Here is a 25086-nt window from a genome sequence, read left to right as displayed (position 1 = left end):
GGGCACAACAAGCCAGTTGAGTTAAATTCTTTAACACAAACGGGTATAGATAATAAAAAAGCCTCGACTTTCTTTTGAACTATCAGGGAGGAGTCTGCACTAATGTTAATACTTCAGGTTGTACCTGGATTAACACTAGAAGTAAAACTAACTAAAACTACAAAAGGCTATAAAAAATAGACTTAAGGAGTCCTTGGGACTTTTCTTGGCCAAGTCTGGAAAATCTGGGGTCATGATTCTGGAGTGCCCTTCAGCCCTTTCTTATAATACTTCTAGTTGTACTTGTCTCAGAGTTTAACTGTTGTCCAGAATCTTAAAATGCTTCAGTAACTTAAAAAGTTACTTTCCCAACAGATGACTTAAAGGCAAAAACAGGATGAAATCATGATACATGCACAAACTGAAAATTAGATCTCCACAGAGGAAACCTCTTCAAAGAGAATCAACATCAGTGGTTGAGTGAATCGTTGATGGTTTTTTCTGCAGCCTTAGCTGGATGAAAATCAAAAGGAAAAACTGGGAATAAAAAAGTGCCCATAAACTTATGAAAAAACTGACTATTCTGTCATTATGGTAATGAGCAGTCATCAGAACTTGGTTTTTTCTTTAATATATATTTAATTTTTATAAGTAAAATAGTTAATATACAATGTTGTGCTAGATTCTTGTGTACAGCAAAGTGATTCAGTTATATACGTATGTATATATATAAACACACAGATATGTACGTATATATTATATATTTTTTTTTCATATTCTTTTCCGTTATAGTTTATTACAAGATATTGAACAGAATTCTTTGTTCTATACAGTAGGACCTTGCTGTTTATTTTATATGCAGTGGTTTATCTATTTTATATATATAGTAGTTTGCTAACCCCAAACTCCTAATAATTTATCCCTACCCCCCTTTCCCCTTTGGTAACCGTAAGTTTTTGTTCTATGTCTGTGAATCTGTTTCTGTTTTGTAAATAAGTTCATTTGCATCATATTTTAGATTCCACATATAAGTGATATCATATAATATTTGTCTTTCTCTGTCTGACTTACTACACTTACTATGATAATCTATAGGTCCATCCACGTTGCTGCAAATGGCATTATTTCATTCTTTTTTATGGTTGAGTAGCATTCCATTGTGTGTGTGTGTGTGTGTGTGTGTGTGTGTATTCCATTGTGTGTATGTATGTATATACCACATCTTCTTCATTCATTCCTCTGTTGATGGATTTTTAGGTTTGCTTCCATGTCTTCGCTATTATAAACAGCACTGCTATGAATACTGGGGTGCATGTATCTTTTTGAATTAGAGTTTTCTCTGGATATGTGCCCAGGAGCACGATTGCTGGATCATATGGTAACTCTATTTTTAGTTTTTTAAGGAACCTCCACAGTTCTCCATAGTGTATGCACCAATTTACATTCCCACCAACAGTGTAGGAGGGTCCCTTTTCTCCACACGCTCTCCAGCGTTTATTATTTGCAGACTTTCTGATGATGGCCATTCTGACCAGTGTGAGGTGGTACCTCATTGTAGTTTTGATTTGCATTTCTCTAATAATTAGTGATGTGGAGCATCTTTTCATGTGTGTGTTGGCCATCTATATGTCTTCTTTGGAGAAATGTCTATTTAGGTCTCCTGTTTTTTGATTGCATTGCTTTTTTTTTTTTTTTTTGATATTGAGCTATATGAGCTGTTTGATATTTTGGAGATTAATCCCTTGTTGGTCACATCATTTGAAAATGTTTTATCCCAGTCCATAGGTTGTCTTTTCACTTTGTTTATGGCTTCCTTTGCTGTGCAAAGCTTTTAAGTTTAATTATGTCCCATTTATTAATTTTTGCTTTTGTCTCCATTACTCTAAGAGACGAATCAAAAAAAATATTGCTTCAATTTATGTCAAAGACTGTTCTGCCTATGTTTTCCTCTAGGAGTTTTATGGTGTCATGTCTTATATTTAAGTCTTTAAGCCATTTTGAGTTTATTTTTGTGTATGGTGTGAGGGAGTGCTCTAACTTCACTGATTTACATGCAGCTGTCCAGTTTTCCCAACACCACTTGCTGAAGAGACTGTCTTTTCTCCATTGTATATCCTTGTCTCCTTTGTCAAAGATTAATAGTCTGTAGGTGTGTTTGTTTATTTCTGGGCTTTCTATTCTGTTCCATTGATCCATATGTCTGTTTCTGTGCCAACACCATACTCTTTTGATTACTGTACCCTTGTAGTATTGTCAGAAGTCTGGGAGGATTATGCTTCCAGCTTTGTTTTTTCCTCAGGATTGTTTTGGCAATTCTGGGTCTTTTGTGATTCCATATAAATTTTAGGGTTATTTGTTCTATTTCTGTGAAAAATGTCATGAAAGGGATCTCATTAAGTCTACAGATTGCTTTGGGAAGTATGGCCATTTAAACAATATTAATTCTTCCAATCCAAGAGCATGGAATATCTTTCCATTTCTTTGAATCATCTTCAGTTTCCTTTACCAATGTTTTATAGTTCTCAGCATATAAGTCTTTTACCTCCTTGGTCAGGTTTATCGCTAAGTATTTAATTATTTGAAGTGATTTTAAAAGGGATTTTTTTTCACTTTCCTTTCTTATATTTCATTGTCAGTGTAAAGAAATGCAACAGATTTCTGTATGTTAATCTTGTATCCTGATACCTTGCTGAATTTGTTATCAGTTCTAGTAGTTTTTGCGTGGAGTCTTTAGGATTTTCTACATATAGTATCATGTCATCTACATATAATGACAATTTTACCTCTTCCCTTCCAATTTGGATACCTTTTGTTTCATTTTCTTGTCTGATTGCTGTGGCTAGGACTTCCAATACTATGCTGAAGAGAAGTGGTGAGAGTGGGCATCCTTGTCTTGTTCCAGATTTTAGTGGGAAGGCTTTCAGCTTTTATCATTGAATATTATGTTGGCTGTGGGTTTGTCATAAATAGCTTTTACAATGTTGAGATATGTTCCCTCTAACCACATTTTGGTAAGAGTTTTTTTATCATGAATGGATGTTGAATTTTATCAAATGCTTTTTCTGCATCTATTGTAATGATCACGTGCTTTGTCTTTGCTTTTGTTGATGTGGTGTACCACATTGATTGATTTGCGTATGTTGAACCATCCCTGTCGCCCTGGGATGAATATATTTGATCACAGTGTATGATCTTTTTTATGTGTTGTTAGAATTTTTGCCTCTATATTCATCAAAGATATTGGCCTGTAATTTTCTTTCTTGGTAGTGTCTGGTTTTGGTATCAGGGTGATGGTGGCTTCATAGAATGACTTTGGGAGTGTCCCTTCCTCTTCAACTTTTTGGAAGAGTTTGAGAAGGTTTGGTATAAGTTCTTCTTTGTATGTTTGGTAGAATTCCCCAGTGAAGCCATTGATTCTGGACTTTCGTTTGCAGGGAGTTTTTTTGTTTTTTTTTTTTATAGATTCTATTTCACTTCTAGTGATTGGTCTGTTCAAATTACCTATTTCTTTTTGATTCAGTTTTGGTGGGCTTTATGCTTCTAAAAACTTGTCCATTTCTTCTTGGTTGTCCAATTTGTTGGCAAATAATTGTTCATAGTATACTCTTATGGTTTTTTGTATTTCTGCAGTATCAGCTGTTATTTCTCCTTTTTCATTTCTTATTTTGTTTATTTGGGTCCTCTCTCTTTTCTTCTTGGTTAGCCTGGCCAGAGGTTTGTTGATTTTTCTTACCCTTGCAAAAAGCCAGCTCTTCGTTTTATTGATTTTTCCTAATGTGTTTTATCTCTATTTTATTTATTTACTCTCTGATCTTTATTATTTCCTTCCTTGTGTTGACCTTAATTTTTGTTTGTTCTTCTTTTTCTAAGAAGGTGGTAGGTGATAGGTTAAGTTGTTTATTTAATTCATTGTTGACCCATTGGTTTTTCAGTAGCATGTTGTTTAGTCTCCATGTAATCATTTTTTTCTCATTTCTCTTTCTGTGGTTGATTTCTAGTTTCATGCCATTGTGGTCAGAATAGATGCTTGAAATAATTTCTGTCCTCTTAAATTTGCTGAGACTTGTGTCCTAGTATACGGTCTATCCTAAAGAATGTTCCATATGCACTTGAAAAGAATGTGTATTCTGTTTTTTGGATGTAATGTCCTGAAAATAGCAATTAAGTCTAACTGGTCTATTATATCATTTAGGATCTCTGTTGCCTTATTGATTTTCTGTCTGGATGATCTGTTCATTGATATCAGTAGGGTGTTAAAGTCTTCTACAATTATTGTATTCCCATCAATTTTTCCCTTTATGTCTGTTAGTATTTGTTTTATGTATTTAGGTGCTCCTATATTGGGTGCATATATGTTAATGGGTGTTATGTCCTCTTCTTGTATTGATCCTTTTATCATTATATAGTGTCCTTCTTTATCTTTCTTTATGGCCTTTATTTTACAGTCTCTTTTGTCTGAATATTGCTATCTACCCCTGCTTTCTTGTCATTTCAGTTTGCATGAAATATCTTTTTCCATCCCCTCACTTTCAATCTGTGTGCGTACTTCACCCTAAAGTGGGTCTCTTGTAGGCAGCATATTGTAGGCTCTTGTTTTATTATCCAACCTGCCACTCTATGTCTTTTGACTGGTGCATTTAGTCCATTGACATTTAAGGTAATTATTGATAGATACGCATTTACTGCCATTGTAAACCTTGTTTTCCAGTAGATTTTCAATTTCTTCTTTGTTCCTTTCTTTCTCTTTTTGCTTCTCCTTTGGTGGTTTGATGGTTTTCTTTTGTGTTATGCTTGAGTTCTTTTGTTTTTGTTTTTTGTGAATCTATTATATGTTTTTTGATTTGTGGTTACCCTGTTTTTCAAGTATGTTAACCCATTAGTATATCTAATTGCTTTAGACTGGTAGTCATATAGGCTCCAACACATTCTTAAAAAAAAACCCTAAATTTTCTTACTCCTCTCTGCCACATTTTATTTTGATGTCCTCTTTTTCATATTCATGTTTATGCTTTTGCTGTTCATTGTAGTTATCACTGCTTTCACAAAGAAACTGTTTTTCTGTGTAATGCCTGATTTGACTGTGATTTTCTCTTTCCTATAGATTCTTGTTTCTTTTCTATTTAGAGAAGACTATTCAATATTTCTTTTAGGATAGGTTTAGTATTGCTGTATTCTTTTAGTTTTTGCTTATCTGAAAAATTCATTATCTCTCCTTCTATTCTAAATGATAATTTTTCTGGGTAGAGTATCCTAGGTTGCAGGTTTTTCCCTTTCAGGACTTGGAATATGTCTTGCCACTCCCTTCTGGCCTGCAATGTTTCTGTAGAGAAATCAGCCTTTTGGGGCCTCCCTTGTAACTAACTCTTTGTTTTTATCTTGCTGTTTTTAGAATCCGCTCTTTATCTTTGAGGTTTGCCATTTTAATTATATAATATGTCTTGATATAGTTCTGTTTGGGACCCTCTGTGCTTCCTGTACCTGGATATGTTTCTTTCTTTAGGTTTGGGAATTTTTCAGCCAAAATTTCCTCAAATACATTTTCAATCTCTTTTTCTCTTTCTTTTTCTCCTGGGATCCCTATTATGCATAGATTGGCTTGCTTTATATTATCCTATAGGTCTCATATATTGCTTGCTTTCTTTCTTTCTTTTTTTTTTTTTTTTTTTTTTTGCTGTTTAGCTTTCTGTCTGCTGTTCTGGTTGGGTGATTTCCATTATTCTGTCTTCCAGATAACTTATTCGTTCTTCTGCATTACTTAGTTTGCTATTTACTGCCTTTACCTTGGCTTTCATCTCAGCAAGTGAGTTTTCTAATTTTAATTGGCTCCTCTTTTATAGTTTCTAGTTCCTTGTCACAGTGATCTGCATTTCTACCAATAGGCTTTCTTAATTCCTTCAGTGTTTGTTGTTGCTTTGTTTTGTTTATTTTGGCTGCACCATGAGGCTTGCAGGATCTCAGTTCCCTAACCAGGGATTGAACCCAGGCCGTGGCAGTGAAGTGCTGAATCCTAACCGCTAGACCACCAGGGAACTCCCCCTTCAGTGCTGTTATTACCTCCTCTTTGAACTTGGGATCTAGTAGACTGGAGAGGTCCGTTTCATTGTTTGTCCTTTCAGGGACTTTCTCTTGTTCTTTTCATTGGGAGTCATTCCTCTGATTCTTCATTCTACTTATATTTCTCTGACTCTGAATTTAGGAGAAACAGGTATCTACTGTGGTCATGAAGGGCTGTTTTTATGTGGGAGTATTCCTGTGTAGCCTACATGAGTCTAATAGTTTTGGTGCGAGGGATGTTTTTAGTATGGATGCCTGCCACATTTTTCCTCAGTGTGTGCTGGCTGTTATCCCCTTGATAGGGGGTGTGATTGGACTTGTGGTGACCAAAGCCTTCACTGGATGTTGAGCAGGGCCTCCTCTTTGCTCTGTGGCTGTCATAGCCCTGTCAGGGTCAAGGTCTGCTCTTCAGTTGTTGAAGTTAGAAGTCCCCAGATCCATTTCTGAGCTGTGGTGTGGGGTAGGTGGGGTTGAAGTACCTCTGCTGGGAGAGCCACTGAGTATTCCTCTGTGGGAGCTGTCCACAAGGTAGTGTGCTCTGGTGTCGTGTGTCAGTTGTTGTGTGCTCACAAAGTACACTGTTGTTGGCACTGCCCTCTGCCCCACCTCAGCCATGGGATTGCAGGCAATCAACCCGGATGTCCCTCAGGTACTGTGTTCATAGGCACCAGGACCCACAGTAGTCACATATAGTCGTGCCTCTGAACCCACTGTGGGGACTAGGGAATCAGCGCAGACCCTGGCCCTGCCTTCGCATGTGCGTGCCTGCAAAGCCCACAGCTGCTAACTCCAGACCTGCCCCAGCCATGGGAGCACCAGTAATCCTCACAGATGTCCCACAGGTGCTGAGCTTACAAAGGTGCTGGCAGCATACATCCACCAAAGTTGCAAAGCCTCTGGACAAGGCTCAGATTTCAGCCCGGCTTCTGAAGTTGAGCAGCCCCTGGAGATTGGCTCAGATTTCAGCTCTGCCTCTGCATGTGGGCAACTGCAGCTTGGTGCTCCCAGAGCTCATGGAGGTGGGGCTGCACCTGCTGTGAGGTCACTGGAGAATGAGGCTGCTAGTGTAGGGCCCTGCCCCTCCCTTTGCATGCATTAACAACGGGGCTTCTATGGCGGACCTAGGCTTCATCCCGTGCACACCCCCATTTGTGGCCCAGGCCACACTCCAGCCCCTTTGGGCTGTCTCCATGCAGCCAACCCCAGTCCCCTCCCCAGGTCTGTCCACTGAAGCCCAAGTTTCAGCACCCAGTCACTGTGCACACCAACAGATGCGCATCTCAGACTGGAGTGTTCAGCAAGGTGGCCAGGACCATCTGTGCTGTTCTCTTTCTGCTCTGCCTACTGCAAGCCTATTGCTGCACTCTCCTCTGAGCCTCTGAATCTCCCTTTCTGTCCCGGCTGATCTCCCAGCTGGTGAAGGGGGTTCCCAGGGTGAGGGAACCTTTTCTCTCTCACAGCTCCCTCCCAGGGGTACAGGTCCCATCCTGATTCCTTTTTATTTTTTCTTTCATCCTACCCAGTTACGTGGTGATCTTTCTTGGTTGTATGAGATCTGCCAGTGTCCAGTAGGTATTCTGTGAGAATTGCCCACATGTAAATGTATTTTTGATGTATTTGTGGGAGGAGGTGAGATCCACATCCTTCTATTCTGCCATCTTGATCTCTCTCCCCAGAAACTTGTTTTAAAACTGTTCAGTTGATCTGCAACAACTCACTTCAATAAACACACTTTTGTAAGTCAGCCAGTGTTGGCTCCTTACTTTTGAAAGTCAAGCAATCACAGACAGACTCATGTAAATAAATATACCACTGAGTGCCAACCAGTCAACAGTCTCACCTGAGTAACCATGCTTCCCCAAAACACTTTATAAATAAGATGAACATTCTGCTTTGCATAGAGAAACTACACCTGACCAGATAGCTCTCCCTTGTAGTAAGCAATCAATTCATTTTTGTCCTTTTATTCCAGCTACTGAGTGGTGGTCTCATCATCCTTTGACATTTTCACTGTATAAATTTTTTTTTTAAGCTTTGGAACGTTCAGTGATATGAATATATTACCTATTCAATAAAAAAATAAAATTTAAATAAAAAGATCTTTATCTCAGAAATCCTTCTTGCCTATGACTTCAGAAGTCAATGACATCAGCAAATGTTATAAAATGTCTTAATTTGCTCTTAACTAATTCCTTTGTTAAGTGAAAGCATGTGTAGCAGACACAATATTATTCACAGATTAGATACTGATTTTGCACCATGCTTAAAAATGTGATATTCACTAAATGTTAGGTTAAAGTAGGATGTAAAAAGTTACTGGAACTATTCACCTCTTATTAATAGAAATGGCAAAAAAAATTATAGAGAACTTCTTAGAAAACAAATTTATGAGGAATGTTAAATGATGTCAAAACTAGGAACTAAACCAAAGACTCAATACACCCAAAACTTAAAATTTGTTGGTGGTAGTGTTACCCTCTGAGGTTGATTTATTTATAGAAAGGACAGATACTATTTTTAATTTATAAACAAATGTATTGTTATCTAATTGTGTGGTCTAAAACTATTAAATCCTTTATTCTAAACTTTATTAAAGGACACAAAAAGATAAAATTTAAGAAATAGGCCTAATTTTTATTATTCCTCTGGTTTATTGTGAGTCTTATTCAACTTTTATACCTTACCATGTTAATAAATAATAATAATGAGAGCTAATACATACACAGTGCTTTCTATGAGCCAAGTGCTGCTCCAAGTGTTTTACAAATATTAACCCAAGGAGTACCTCTGTAAAAAGATCAGAATTCCAGTTCTCATCCAGACATATTCTCCTTATTATATGAGAGCCTTTATTCTATTAGGACAAAGAGTCTCTGAATAGAAATGAAATTTTAGCAACTCAAATAGCCATCGCCAATTAAGAGATATAATTTTTTATATTACCAGTCTTTTTCCTGCATATCATATGCTCAAACTCCTGTTGTTCCTGAATTACTTAAATGTTGGCAGTAACTAAATTTCAGGTAAGAACTTGTATAAACTAGCAGAAACATACTGTTGTACCCAGGATTCATTCACGTATTGAAGTTCAAGGATTTTAGAGCCCAATTCAAAAGTCCTGTGTCAGGAAAATGCTCATGGGGTAAAATATTATGTACATTAAACCCACTGAAAAACTTCAAGATTGTTTTACCTCTGTTAGTTCCAGAGCTTTATTGTAGCCCATTGAGTGTAGAGTTACCCAAAGGTCACGAGGATCTCCTTCTCCATCATTGGCTTCCATTAGATTCAGATCCATAAAGCCCTGTCTTGTTAGTTCATTCTTCTTTGTATCGAAATTCTCTGTCAAAACAACCAGAAGTTTCTTTCTTACATAATTTAAAAATTCATACACTTACTAAAATGTCTATTATATATTAGTATTCACAAATGTTTATTTTAAAGGAGCACTGTGAGCACTACAAAAGTGAAATAAGAATAACTCAAAACATGTTTGAGAGATACTGTTTTAATTTTCCACAACTCAGCATAAGCACTGTCACAGTGCATGATTTAGTTTTTCAACAAGATCTGAAGTCAAAAATAGTGCAAATATATTCCAAAATCAGAGGAAACTTTAATTTTTCTGGGTAAATTCCAACCTGCCTGCTTATCTAAAGTATATACTGACATATATTTCAAAACTTAGTATATGTGCTGCCAAAGCCAGTGCTGTATTTCAAAAATTAAAATGCTTCTTATATATTTGCTACTTAAACCCAAATGAATTTGATGTAATACCCCCCAAACTACTGGTGTTTCAAAAGGGAAATGTGGATGGTGCCAGGTTTAAGGAGACTGCTATATTCTTAATTGCTTTAATTTTAACTGAATTGTCCACTGGTCCTTAAAAAACTGTTAGATAATGGGAACACTTTGAAGTCCACGAATGTCCCAGACAAATCTAAGTACCCATTTTAACATTGTTTATAAGCATAAATTCATGAAGAAATATCTAGATATATATAATTCCTGAATGTTTCTATAATATAGACAATAAACAGCTACTCATTTTAGATTACATTCTGTTAATTGTCCTACAACAAAGAAAGATCTTATTTTCCAACTCCCATCTGTAATATACCCAAGGAAAATGGGTACTCTTATTTGAGATATCTCTTTTGTACACATTACTGTGAGAAAAGAGGCAGAGACATAACTGCTTAAAACTGGTTGACTGATTAATAGTTTAAAATGTTTAGAGTTTGGAAAGTGACTCATAACTTTTGTAAGGAAAAAAAGTAAATGTAGATTAAATTAGATCATAGAAAGACATGGTAGCCACTAAAATGGAAGCTGGAGCTACTAAGTAGAAAAGCAAGATGAAAAAAATTAATATTTGATATATAATACAAAGAAATTATTACTTTCAAGAAAAATGTACCTAGATACTATGCTATAGAGACTATCAATAGTCTACTTTTAAAACTTAAAATGATCAATTCTCCATTAAGTTTTTAAAGTTTATTAAAACCCAACTTCAAGACTTACATTAAAGCTACAGTAATCAAGACAGTGTGGTACTGGTGACAGATGAGACAAACAGATCAGTGGAATAGAGAACTCAGAAAATACTCATACAAATATATTCAACTGATATATGACAAGGGAACAAAGAGAATCAAAATATTATATCATTAAAGTTACAGGATGATTACATCCTCCTAAAAATAATACTCTATTATGGGTGTTATCAATCTTGTTAATTGAAGTTTACTATTATAAATCAATATACATTTCTTGTTACTGATTACAGTATATAAACTGTCAGTTAAAAAGAGATGTATTTTTAAAAACCTTTATATTAATAATATTTCTACCTTACTTGCTGTTTAGATAAACAGACTTATCAGACTCCTCTCTGGCTCACTGACTGCCAAGCTTAGACCATTTCAAGAACCAGAGGATTAGGACACATTACTACCCCAGTGACAGCAACATGTGAGTTAATCTCTCTCCTGACTGCATTCTAGCCTCCTCAACTTCTTGTTCTGTGATCTATAGTTGGCTGTGGCTTTCTGGCTTTCCCCTTTGACCTTTTAGTCCTTGGCTTAAATATACAAGCTCTACCCTCTTCCCAGACTCCTCGCAACTGACAACTGACTTCGCCTCGCTCTCAGTATTTTTCTTTGCCTATCTTAGCATTTTTGGCTTTTATACGTCCATCGATGGACTTTCTTAATTCAACTCAAATACAAAAAACAAAAGAATTCTTAACATATATAAACGACTTCCTGGAAACCTCTTAATTTTTAGTAAAACTCTAGCCTATTAGCTCTTTGCTGCCCTCTCCTGGGCACAGTTTGGGTCTCTCAACCACTTCAGTCCCTTTGCTATCAGAGGTAAGACAAAGTTTTTTACATTCTAAGCTCCAAAGAACATAGAAATTATGATTAATTAATTCACATTTTCTTTTAACTTGAGTACTACACCAACTACCAATTTAAGGAAAATAAATGTTTAATTTTTTATGGTCTACAAACAATACTACTACTTTTAAACTGTCCCAATTGCTACAATATTCCATGGAGAAATTTGACATTTCACTTCTTAAGGATGAAAGGGTGTGTGTATGTATATATATATATGTTTTACATAACCATTAAGAAAACGAAAAGTGCTTACCTCTGCAGACAGCCCAAGCATCTTCATCACATTTCTCGCCACTTGTTCTCAGTTCAAAAAAATTATATTCTTCAAGGCTGAGAAGACCATTTCCATCTAAATCAATTACTTCAAATATATCTGATAAAGTTGACCTAAAATTACAAAAAATAGCAAATTATTTGTCTCTAAGGCAACTAGACTGAAAAAGGTTTCTATGAGGATAACTTTCAAAAGGAAGTAATATAAAGGCATTAAACAATATTTGTAATGATCTTATCTACGAAACAGAAACAGATTCACAGACACAGAGAACAGACTTATGGTTGTCAAGGGAGAGGGAGAGTGGGGGAGGGTTGGATTGGGAGTTTGGGACTAGCAGATGCAAACTATTATATATAGAATGGATAAACAACAAGGTCCTATTGTATAGCACAGGGAACTATATTCAATATCCTATAATAAACCATAATGCAAAAGAATAAAATAAAAAACAATATTTGTGAATGATAAAATTAATGTATCCAAATATATATGTTACTCAGTCTAGTATTACATGACATAAACAAGTTTCCAAAGCAACCCCAGCATGTCAACATGTAGTAGGAACTCAGAGAGAAGTTCCCTTCTTCTTTTCTCCTTTGTCCATCTACTTTCTTCTTCCTCTCTACCTGCAGCCAGATCTTACTGTGTACATGTATGGTATGGGAGAACTACCCTATTTGGATTTCATATTTGATAGCTATCTAAGTTAATAGTGCAACTAGCAGGACCTATTTCTAGTGGATGAGAAATCAGTAGATACGCAACTAAAGTTGACTTGCCAAATGTATGGAACCCAGAAATGAATGGCAATCCCAGACCTATGAGTAGAAGGTCACTTTCAGATGCCTAGTGGATGAGTTGAGCTATTGATTAGAATGTGGGGTTGGGATTTGCAGCTAGCCAAAGGAAAGGATGGAAGACAGGCTACTGATATATATCCAGTCTAGATGTTATAGCTCTTAACTTTAATAAACAAAACTTACCTAAATTCCTTTGTGAGAAATAATTCCCCTGTTTCATCTCTATGTACAAGTTGGGCTTCTTCTGTTATTGGTTTTATTTCTTTCTTTAGCCTGCAGCCAGTTGTGGAAGGAATTAACCAGTAAATTCCAGGTCCTAGTTCACCAGTCCACCCAAACATCTTTTCCAAAAGAATTTTAAAAACAAACAAACAAACAACCACCATGAGTCTTAATGACTTTTAATCTTTCTTATGAAAGTGAGCATTAGAAACAGTTTCTCTTTATACCAATATTCACCAATTCTATTATGGTTCTATCAATGTTTTATAGGCTTCAAAATCTTTTTGTTAATGGTAAGGCTAATAATATTAGACGTATTACTTTATATATTTTAAAAACAAATGCCTAAAACTGTAACAGGTTAGAAGTTATATAACTTCTAAATCTTCCCAATAATTTTCAAAAATGTTTTTTATGCAAAAATTTCAACAGGAAGCAAAGAGAAAAATCTTAGAGGAATTTTTCTGGGTTATAGTTGCCTAATTTGATTCAAATATAAACATATGATTTGTAATTCAGATTGCTATGACACAACATAAAAATTAAATATATTTTAAAAGAGTTCACTATTTGTATGAATTAACCATATTTGTAAAAATACAATTATGTGGACAAAAGCACTGGAATTTTACTACTATTTATGTAATATGGACTATCAAACAAGAAGGCAGAGTCCCAGATAAACCTACCTTATACAAAATTCTTTTCCATCACAGGATATTTATAATGAGTGCCAAGACATTTGTATAGGAAAACATTTTATTCTCCTGTTCTATAAGAAAAAGCAAAATGGCATCCCTCTATGAAACTTCTAGGTGCTTTCTGGAGCCCAATGTCTTCCTATAAAACCTAGGGATTGTCTCTGTCAAATATATTAAACCTAAGCATTTCCTAGTCGTGTATAATATCTAAGCAAGTAGCCATTTGCCCTTCAGCACAGAATAACCCTAGGGAACTCTGTCTGGTATTGTGTCTAAAACTCCTTTCAAATCCCAGGTTTATTTTAGGTCATCCTGGGGACTCATATACAAAACAAAGTTGCTCATCCAAATTCTGGGTTCGGCCCTATTTCTACCCTCACAAGTCAGAGGAACCATAATCATCCTAAAGTGACCATGTCCTATTTTGATAAAAGAAGCAATCCTATAAAAGTGAGGGCCATTTTGAAAACTAAAGATTGACCAAACCCATCTTTTGGAAATCATAATCTTTTAGATTGGCCAGATGTTGACTGATATCCAGGAATGAAAAGCAGTTCTTGCTGTTTCCTAATATATGTTATCCCTTGAACCTCCCTTATCTCTACATATAAACTTGAACTGCCACAGTGGTTGGCAAATGGAAAGTCTTTCGTGGGCACAAAACTCTTCTTAAAGAAAATAATTGTGAAACTAAAACTAAAAATCCTTTGTAAATATGACATATTAAAGATAAACAGAGGCCTATAGGAAAGAGGTAAATAGAAACTCATTCAAATTTTATTATAGGCTTGCTATGTACTAACATTTTTATACATGTAATCTCGTAAGAAAGTAATTTTAAGCAAAACAAAGTGGGAAAGCTATTGTTTTAGACAATGCTTTATCTTGAATTTAACTTTGTAGTCAGTTTTGAAGAAGAGTTTAATCAAAACATTAACTGCTGTCATTTTATTTGTTTCTTGCCTATAACTATTCTTGTCTGTTGGAAGCCAACAATAAAGACTTTTATATAACATTCCATCAGGGAAATGTTTGTCTGTCGTTGGGCCTATATAAAGATTAAATATGATATTGCAGTAAGCCCTTGAATAGTATTATTCCTGTTATTGTGTAGCAGATATATTTTGTAGTCCTCATAAAACAAATAGCCACATTTATGTATCTGCCTCACATATTTGGCCTCTGAGTAAATATATAATTAGAAAAGATCAGAACAACCCCATGGGCAACATATAAAATCATTTGAAAGCATTTCTTCAGATCAATCTATTTTTGGACCCTATGAGTCAAGCCTGAGGATAGTAATCTTGAAGTTTTTCTTTTTTGCAATAGTAGTATAAGTAAGACAAACATCTAGAGGAACTTTTTCAAAGCCTTGAATTGCTTGTATTTAGGGGAAAAAAATCCACTGGCATCAATCATTTTTATTGAGTATAACAAAAAAATATTCACATGTGCGGTATCAGGGCATTAGAAAAGAGGAAAGTGAAGTACAATGTCACACAACTTATAAGTTATGAAGCCAAAATGGCCAATCAATCCTCAATTTTTAAATCTCAGCAAATAAGAAAAAGTCCTTCACAATTAATAAAACATATGCAATATGAACAGTGATTACTGTATATACCTTAATTGGAAGGGAAGATAAAAAGTTTTAAAATATATAGAAAAACGATTATTTCCCTCAAACTTGAGGTCATACTATATTTTTAACTAAACATTAGAAAATAAATATGTATACCTCTCTATTTCGTAGTTCAGTAAAACACATGAGCTGTAGATTTGCTTGACTCTCATTTTCCTTAAGAATATACAAGGCAGTATCAACTGATAACCAAGGGGATGGTTTTCCTATAAACAAAAAAACCCAAACATCTTAAAATAAGCAATCACTACTTACTCTTTCCTATTTAAAAAAGTAGTGGCTTCTTTCCCATTCGGATTTCTTTTTTAGAAATACACATCCATTTTTATAAACATCATAGCATTTGCAATAAGGCATATACCTATACACAATGAAATTGTTAGAAACATTCTCTATATACACACTTTCTAAAAATCATAACTTTTCTTAAACTCATCAGAAAGCTAAGGTTGCAAGGCAACCATGTAGGCTGAAATCCAAGGACAAACAAACCCTTTCAAGAAGAGAGAAGATGCAAGCAGTGGCTTACCTGTAAAGGAGCATAGGAGGAAGAGATGTTAGACATCATCTATATGCTGTTAACTCCAAAATTTGTATCTCCTGCTAGGACCTTTCCTCTGAACATTAGACCCATACACCCAACTGCTTATTTGACATTTCCACTTGGATTTCTATGTCTAAAACTGGCTTTCCCAAACATCTGAAAAAAAAAAAAAACTGTCCATCTATACTCTTTTCTATCTCAGATAAGAGTAACTCATTCCTTCCAGTTGCTAAAACCCCAAATCCTTGAATCATCTTTAACTTTTCCCTTCTCTCACGTATCATAACGAAGCCTCAGGAAATGCTATGGTTTGACCTTCAAAATATATCCAGAATCTCTACTTCTTATACCCTCTACAACCCAGTTCAAAGCAACACCAGTCCCCTCTTAGAATTCTGCAATAGAGTCCTAGCTGGACCCCTTGCTTTCTGTACCTTCAATCTGTTTTCAATATAGCAACCTGACTGCTCTTGTTAAAATATGTCAGATTATGTTCCATCTCTATTTAAAAATCCTCTAATGCAGTTGAAAGTTGGAAGAATGTTGCTTCCACCCTAACAATGAGAAAAAATGCATGAAATACAAAATTATAACATTTCTTGAACCTGTCAGAGCTGAGGTCACAGGACAACCAAGCAGCCTGAAATCCAAGGAAAGACAGACCCCTCCAAGGACAGATGAGATGCAAGCACTGGCTTACTGGTGGTGGCGCACAGGAGAACGAGATGTCAGGTGTATAAGTGGAAGAAAAGAGAGAGCAGAAGAGATAAAGATGGAAAATTATCTAAAAGTAATGAGACAACAAGCCATAAATCTAAGAAACTCAGAGAGCCGTTAGTAGGATAAATACCAAAAAGATAAACACAAACAAACAAACAACCAAAAAACAAAAAACCTCCCCAAAAGTCAAAAACAGCATCAACAACAACAACAAAAAAACCCAAAACACCAAGACACATATTCAAACTACTGAAAATCAAAGATGAAGAGAAAATCTTGATGGCAGCCTCCTAAGGGTTCCTCTTTTCTCTCAGAGTAAAAGTCCAAGTTCTCATTATGGCAAAAAACAAAACAAAACTGTACCTGATTTTTGTCCTTGTTTCTCCCTGTCTTCAGGCCCTACACTCTCTCCTTACTTACTTCAATATACCAAGTCTAGCCACCTTGTTCTTCTAACACCAAGCACACTCTCACCTCAGAGCCTCTGAACAGGATTCCCTCTACCTGTCACTTCCTCCACTCCTCACCCATCCCCTTCCACCAGCCCTACATCCACAAAACTTACTCCCTTACCTCCTGTGGAAGACAGCAAAAATGGCCATCCCTCTCTGTATCCACAACCCCTTGCAATGTGACTTTGTAGCTCTTCCATCAAGATATCAAATCTATTTCTCCACCTTGTAAATCTGTACTTGCCTTTTGACTTGCTGTGCACAACAGAATGTAACAGAAGTAATGTGCTGGTTCTGAGCCCAGGCCTATGGTGCTTCTGCTTTCTCTCTTAGAGTCCTGTTATACCATAAGAACAAGTCCAGGCTAACTTACTAGAGGGTAAGAGACTATAAAAGGCTGAATCAAGTTGTCTCAGCTGAAACCCATACAAAGGAAAGGGCCCAGCCAAGATCAGTTAAAGCCAGCCACCAACTAACCTGCAGCTGATCAAAGATGCATGAGTAAGCCCTATAGAGAAAAGCCAAGCCCAGCTCAGACCAAAAGAACTGCTCATAAGCAAACAAACGTTTAATTGTTTTAAGCCACTGAGTTTTGGGGTAGTTTGTTACACAGCAGTTGATAATTAATACACCTCTTTCAAAGTCTGCTCAAATGTCAACCTCTAATGAAGCATACACTAATACTCCCTTTCAATGGCAACTCATATTCCCTCGTATTCACAATGCCCCTTTTCCTCTACGTTTTTCCCATAGCACTTATCACTTTCTAACACACCATGTCATTTACTATTTATTATGGGTTTTTTTTTGTTTGTTTGTTTTGTTTTTTTGCGGTAGGCGGGCCTCTCACTGTTGTGGCCTCTCCCGTTGCAGAGCACAGGCTCTGGACATGCAAGCTCAGCGGCCATGGCTCACGGGCCCAGCCACTCCGCGGCATGTGGGATCCTCCCGGACCGGGGCACGAACCCGTGTCCCCTGCATCGGCAGGCGGACTCTCAACCACTGTGCCACCAGGGAATCCCCTACTATTTATTATGTTTATTATTTATTGTTTATTTCCTCCACTAGAATGTAAGTTCATAAGGGCAGGGATTTTGTATTTTTTGTACTCTGATGTATCTGTATCTTAAGCACCTAAAATGATACTTGGTTTATAAGGTCTTCAATAAATATTTGATAAATAAATGAAAAAAAATCTTCTTCATAAGAATACAGAGAATAAACAACTACATTGAATTTGCAGACCTATCTTGATACTTTTATCTGAAAAATGACTATTGTAATTGTCATTTAGAAGTATCAATTACCAGGGCTTCCCTGGTGGTGCAGTGGTTAAGAATCCACCTGCCAATGCAGGGGACATGGGTTCGAGCTTTGGTCCGGGAAGATCCCACATGCAGCAGAGCGATTAAGCCTGGGTGCCACAACTACTGAGTCTGTGCTCTAGAGCCCATGAGCCACAACTACTGAGCCCGCGTGCCATATCTACTGAAGTCCGCGCACCTAGAGCCCGTGCTCGGCAACAAGAGAAGCCACCGCAATGAGAAGCCCACGCACCTCAACGAAGAGTAGCTCCCACTCGCCACACACCTAGAGCCTGTGCTCGGCAACAAGAGAAGCCACCGCAATGAGAAGCCCACGCACCTCAACGAAGAGTAGCTCCCGCTCGCCAAAACTAGAGAAAGCCCACGTGCAGCAACAAAGACCCAATGCAGCCAAAAATAAATAAATAAATATATTAAAAAATTAAAATAAAAAAAATTAAAAGTATCATTTACCAAATGTTGTAAGTGTCCTACAATATATACAGTGAAAACTTTCAGAATCTCTACTTTAGGAGGGAAAAGTAATGTAAGTGGGGAAGAATCCTCTAGTAAGTAGATGTTTATATGTAAACATAATAAAAGAAAAATAAAGATTGATACTTAGAACAATAACATTAAAAGGATATCTAGGGAAAGCACCCATATAGCCATTTTTCACTAATTAAAAATTATGTAATAACCACTGTAGACACTAGGAAATTATTAATTTTTATCTAGCATTGATGTATAGAAAAAGAATATTACCATGGATATGAAAATTATTAATAAGGATTGTCTAAGTCATATGACATGGCACTTTGAAGGTATTCAAAAATACCTGCAGTTCATATTTGTCCCAAATTATGCTCCTATAGAAGTTGTCTCGTGCATATTAATTTAAAAAATTGATAAATGGAAAAAGCTAAGGACTTATTAGCAGATAAAAAGTTAATTCTATGTCAAAAGGAAACCAGGTAACATTTTGTTCTCATTTTTAAATAAATTAAAAGAAAAATACTTTAAACATGTCCAAAACAATTTACTTTCTTTGCATAATATGACAACACAGTCAATGTACAAACGACTTTAAGTGTATTGCAATATGTAACCACATGTTTCTTAGGCAGATCATTTTCTTCACTAATTAGAACCATCAAATACTTACATAAGTATTTTCAAAGTGGGCATAAATTGATATTTTTTAAAAAATACAGAAAATTTAAACTTGCCTTCAGCTTGACTCAGGTTTAATGGCTTAATTGTTAGATAAACCAGGGATCTCTGAGCTATTTGCATCCTATATTGATGACTAATGATTTCACCATCTTCTTCTAAGAAAAAGCAACCTTTTGATTGTACACATTGCCACTCCTGAAATGAAGGAAAACTTTTTTCAAACAATATTTATTACAAGTTTCCAGCATGCAGAGCAATGAGAAAAAACCTAGGGAACACATAAAAGAAATGTCAACTAGAGCCAGTGCCCTCCAGGAATTTGCAACATCATTAAGAGGCAGCATTTAGATAACAAAAAGTTAGGAAAAGATAAAATGGAGAGGAGAAATATGAAAAATACAGGTCATGAGAGCTGGAAAAGTACTGAAACAAAGTAATAAATGAACATGCTGCTGCAATAATCAGGGTGAGATTAGTGCTTAGAGCATACTAAGAATGAAGAAGTAAGGATTGTTAAAACTGATATGTTGAAAGAAAAAGTGAAAAGACTTTATATTTAAAAGATAAAGTATAATAAACCAGAATAATTGTTTCAAGTCTAGGTAACTAAAAGACTGAACTCATTTCACAGCAAAATGCTGATAAATACCAGTTTTGAGAAAGACCTCTCTATAAAATTAGCTCTACTATCTCTTGGTCTCAAATTCCTTCTCCTAGTTCCAAACCAACATGCTTACATGTGATCTCATAACTAGAACTTCATAACAGGTTTTACTTGAAGATGGCAATTTCTGCAGAAAGTAAAGGATTCTTTGTTGAAGGTATGAGAAATTGTTCCATTACCATAGATGTGAGCAAAAATATGCTTTCCACTTTATCATTAGTAGGCTTGCCTACCTATAAGACATATTTCTGTTCCACTCCTAATGGCTTCCAAAAATAGAATATTAATGAGGTTTTGAAGTGACTATATAAAGGATGATTTTGAAAAATTATGTTAGTATATTTAAATAATAAGCTCAAGGCTTTAATAATATTAAGATAACAACTGAAAAGGCATGCATTAGCTATGTAACAATAATATCAAAAATATTATTAATCCTGGGACTTCCCTGGTGGCACAGTAATTAAGACTCCACTCTCCCAATGCGGGGCGCCTGGGTTCGATCCCTGGCCAGGGAACTGGACCCCACATGCATGCTGCAACTAAGAGTTCATGTGCCACAACTAAGGAGCCCACGTGCCGCAACTAAGGAGCCAGTGAGCTGCAACTAAAAGGAGCCCATCTGCTGCAACTAAGACCTGGCACAACCAAATAAATAAATATTTTTTAAAAAAATATTATTAATCCATTTTAGAAGGATTTACTATGGCACTGAAGAGTCAAGAACAAACATTATTTACATTGATATTGATATCTTACTCACATTCTTAAAGGCTAAACTATCTTAACATATACTTACACACCATTTTTCTACTATGTAAATTATAATTACATTTATATTTTATATTATTTTACTGGTACCAAAATACATTTAAAATTAGAAATTTAAAAATAAGGAAAAGAAGTCCCCATAGTTCTACCACCCTAGTTTGATTCTTATGTAATCATTCCTAATACTGACTTTATATAAAAACCTATTTTTTTACATTCTAATTAATATTATTTTATGTGCTGCCTTTTTCATTTAATGTTATATCTGAAACATTGTGCTATTGAAAAGGAACAAAGTTGAAGAACTCACATTTCCTGATTTTACTACAAAGCTACATTAATCAACACAGTGTGATACTGGCATAAAGACAAACATATAGACCAATGGAACAGAAAAGATAAACCAGAAATAAACTCTCACAAATATGGTCAAATGATTTTCAACAAGGGTGCCAAGGCAATTCAAATTTCAACAAACGGGGCTGCGAAAACTGGATATCCCTGTGCAAAATAATCACTTTGAACCCTTACCTTATACCATAAACTAAAATTAACACAAAATGGATCTAAGACTTAAATGTAAGTACTAAAATTACAAAACTCTGAGAAGAAAACATAGGGCGAAAACTTCATGACATTAGATTTGGCAATGATTTCTTGGATATGACACTCCAAAAGCATAGGCAACAACAAAAATATATAGATAAACTGAATTCATCAAAATTAAAAAACCCGGGCTTCCCTGGTGGCACAGTCATTGAGAGTCTGCCTGCCGATGCAGGGGACGTGGGTTCGAGCCCCGGTCCAGGAAGATCCCACATGCCGCGGAGCGGCTAGGCCCATGAGCCATGGCCGCTGAGCCTGCGCGTCCAGAGCCTGTGCTCCGCAACAGGAGAGGCCACAACAGTGAAAGGCCCGCATAGCGCAAAAAAAAAAAAAAAATTAAAAAAAAAATTAAAAACCCTTTGTGCATCAAAGGACACTATCAACACAGTGAAAAGGCAACCCACATAGTGGGAGAAAATATCTGCAAATCATATATCTGAAATGGAGTATTATCCAGATTATACTAAAAACTCCTACAACTCAACAACAAGAAACCAAAAAAAAGAAACCAACTAAAAAATGGCCATAGGGCTTGAACAGATATTTCTCCGAAGAAGATACACAGATGGCCAATAAGCATATGAAAAGATGCTCAGCATTATCATTAGAGAAATGCAAATCAGAACCACAATGAGTTACCACCTCATACCCCCTAGGATGGCTATTAAAAAAAAAACAGATAATAACAAGTGCTGACAAGGACGTGGAGAAATTGGAACACTTGTGCATTGCTCATAGGAATGTAAAGTGAAGAAGCCACTGTGGAAAAGGTTTGACAGTTCCTCCCCAAAAATTAAACATAGAATTACCATATGATCTAGCAATTCTACTTCTGGGTACATATCCAAAAGAACTGAAAGCAAAGACTCAAACATATAAAATGTCCATTGACAAATGAATGGATAAACAAAATATGGTATATACCTACAATGGGATATCATTCAGCTTTAAAAAGGAATGAAATTCTGACACATGCTACACATGGATGAACCTTGAGGACATATGCTAAGTGAAGTATGCCAAAACAAAAGCAAAAGGACAAATATTGTATGCTTTCACTGATATGAGGTAGCTAGGATGGTTAAATTCAGAGACAGAAAGTAGAATGGCATCTGCCAGGAGCTGAGGGCAGGAGGAAATGAGGAGTTATTGTTTAATGGGTACAGTTTCAAGTAGAGATGATGAAAAAGTTCTGGACATGGATGGTGGTAGTGGTCTTACAACAACACAAATGTATTTAAGGCCACAGACTCATACATTTAAAAATGGTTAAAATGGTAAATTTTATGTTATGTGTATTTTAGCACGATAAAAAAAAATTTTGCTAAGCAATATTCAAAATTTCAATTTAACTGGTTCTTTTATTACCCATTGAGTTTGTATACCATTACTTACTTAACTATTTCTAAAGTGTTGGACATGTAGGTTATCAGTATAGATAATGCTAAAATGAATACTATTTTGTCTAAATGCTTTTCTTCTGATGAATATCCTTTAGAAGAATTTCTAAGCAAGAAGTATGTGGGGACTTCCCTGGTGGTGCAGTGGTTGGGAATCCGCCTGCCAATGCAGGGGACACAGGTTCAAGCCCTGGTCCGGGAAGATCCCACATGCCGTGGAGCGACTAAGCCCATGTGCCACAACTACTGAGCCTGCGCTCTGGAGCCCACGAGCCACAGCTGCTGAGCCCATGTGCCACAACTACTGAGGCCCACATGCCTAGAGCCTGTGCTCCGCAACAGGAGAGACCAGCGCAATGAGAGGCCTGTGCACCCCAGGGAAAAGTAGCCCCCACTCGCCACAACTAGAGGAAGTCCCTGTGCAGCAACGAAGACCCAATGCAGCCAAAAATAAATAAAATAAAAATAAACAAACTTTTTAAAAAGTATGTGTATTTTAAGGCTAATGACATATGTTCATACCGCTTTATAAAAGTGATGCAACTTTACAGTTGTGATAATTTGATAATTTGTTATTACCATAACTTGGTCAGTAGTGTTACCATGAAAAAATTGGTTAGTGGTTGGGGATGCTTTCTTAAGCTAGGTGTGAGTACATAAAATATTCATTATAGTATTCCATATATTTTTGTATGTGGTATTGTTAATGATTTTTTTACAATAATTTATATTAATGTAATAAAATATAATAAATTAAAATGGTATTGTAATGATTTTTGCATTAATTTCCCTAATTTCTAGCAAGGTTGAACATTTCCCCATGTGTTTATAATTTTGTCTCCTTCTGTGTGAACTGCCTATTTATCCCTTATTGTCATAGATCTATTGTGGACTTGGTATTTTTCTTACATATTTTAATAAGTTATTTTGATTATTTTAGATATTAATCACCTTTGTAAACTTTGTTGCATGTATTTTCTCTATTTCCTTTAATTTTAGTTTTGGTTATTTTTCAATTATGTAAGTTTTCCATTTTTATATTCATCTTTTCTTTAGAGATTTCTTCTTAAACTGAATTTTAAGAAATTATCATTATTGCTAAACTATTACTCAAGCTTTTAGTCAGTCATTAGTCACATGCACTGTCACACCTTTGGGGTCTAAAAGATATGTGTATTGGGCTTCCCTGGTGGTGCAGTGGTTGGGAGTCCACCTGCCGATGCAGGGGACACGGGTTCGTGCCCCGGTCTGGGAAGATCCCACATGCCGCGGAGCAGCTGGGCCCGTAAGCCATGCCTGCTGAGCGCGTCCGGACCCTGCGCTCCGCAACGGGAGAGGCCACAATAGTGAGAGGCCCACGTACCGCAAAAAAAAAAAAAAAAAAAGATATGTGTACTTTTAATTCTGAGAAATTAAAATGTGACCTTAAATTATTGGAATTCATCTTCACAAGTATACTGCCCATGACAGAAACAAGTCATTATACATGATATTTCAACAACATCCCTATAAGACAATATGGGGTAGATATAAATTAGTCATTTTAATAAACAGACAAATTGAGATACCCATAGATTATATGGGTTCAGAGTTATACAAGGAGTTTGTAGAAATATTAGGTGTAGAGTCTAAGACTTCTGGATCAAAGCTTTACCATTAAATCATGTTTCTAAAAGAAAATATACTCAAGGTACTAAATTCAAAATTTTTATAACACAATGAGGTTCAAAGTTGGGCTTGAGTCAAAAGTTCAACTGTTAATGATGAGTAAGAGTATGTACAGACTTTCATTTAGCCTCCCTGTAAATCTCTTGGATGGGAATGTATTATTGACTAACAACAGATGCTGACATTATTTCAAAGCCAATTGTCCTGAACATAATCAACATGACCTTGGATGATGATCTGCCACAGATAAGAAAGGAAAGATACAATCATATGGAATTTTGAGACAGTTCGAACTAAGATTCTGACATCAAACGGAAAACACTTAAACTGTTTTCCTTTCAATCAATTTTTAAAAAATAATTATTTATTTATTTATTTGGTTGCACCAGGTCTCAGTTGCAGCAGGCAGGCTCCTTAGTTGCAGCACGCGTGGAATTTAATCTAATATAACTTATGAATATATTTTTTACATTTACCCAACTGGAATGGTAAAAGATACTAGTTTAGAATTACAGAATATTAAAGGTAGAAGTCTAAAAAGCAATTCAGTCAGACTTCTCTTTTGACTGATGAAACTCTGAAAAATAAAATGATATGCTTAATTCACAATCCTCGTTGATTGCAGAACCAGACCTGAACCTAAGTATCCTTACTTTCTCTCCAAACTACCAGCTATATTCAAAATTCTTTTT

At 35.9% G+C, this 25086-nt stretch overlaps 1 protein-coding gene across 7 annotated transcripts in view; it reads right to left on the bottom strand.

Moving 5' to 3' along the window:
* The window catches only part of EFCAB7 (EF-hand calcium binding domain 7), a 50696-nt gene that overhangs the window by 8637 nt on the left and 16973 nt on the right, over positions 1-25086 (bottom strand). For 6 of the 7 annotated variants that reach the window (XM_067726395.1, XM_067726394.1, XM_067726388.1 and 3 more), the window contains 5 exons: positions 19339-19480; positions 15186-15295; positions 12705-12862; positions 11698-11831; positions 9227-9375 (listed from right to left, as the gene is read on the bottom strand). In XM_067726395.1, the coding sequence (XP_067582496.1) occupies positions 9227-9375; positions 11698-11831; positions 12705-12862; positions 15186-15295; positions 19339-19480 (693 nt within the window). The remainder of the gene's footprint in view (positions 1-9226; positions 9376-11697; positions 11832-12704; positions 12863-15185; positions 15296-19338; positions 19481-25086) is intronic. The other variant, XM_067726393.1, reaches the window with a different exon arrangement.

This window comes from Pseudorca crassidens, chromosome 2 (genome assembly GCF_039906515.1).
Source record: "Pseudorca crassidens isolate mPseCra1 chromosome 2, mPseCra1.hap1, whole genome shotgun sequence".
Classification (NCBI taxonomy): Eukaryota; Metazoa; Chordata; class Mammalia; order Artiodactyla; family Delphinidae; genus Pseudorca; species Pseudorca crassidens.
Note: the sequence above shows the minus strand (reverse complement) of the source record. Positions and strands in the feature narration are given on the sequence as shown.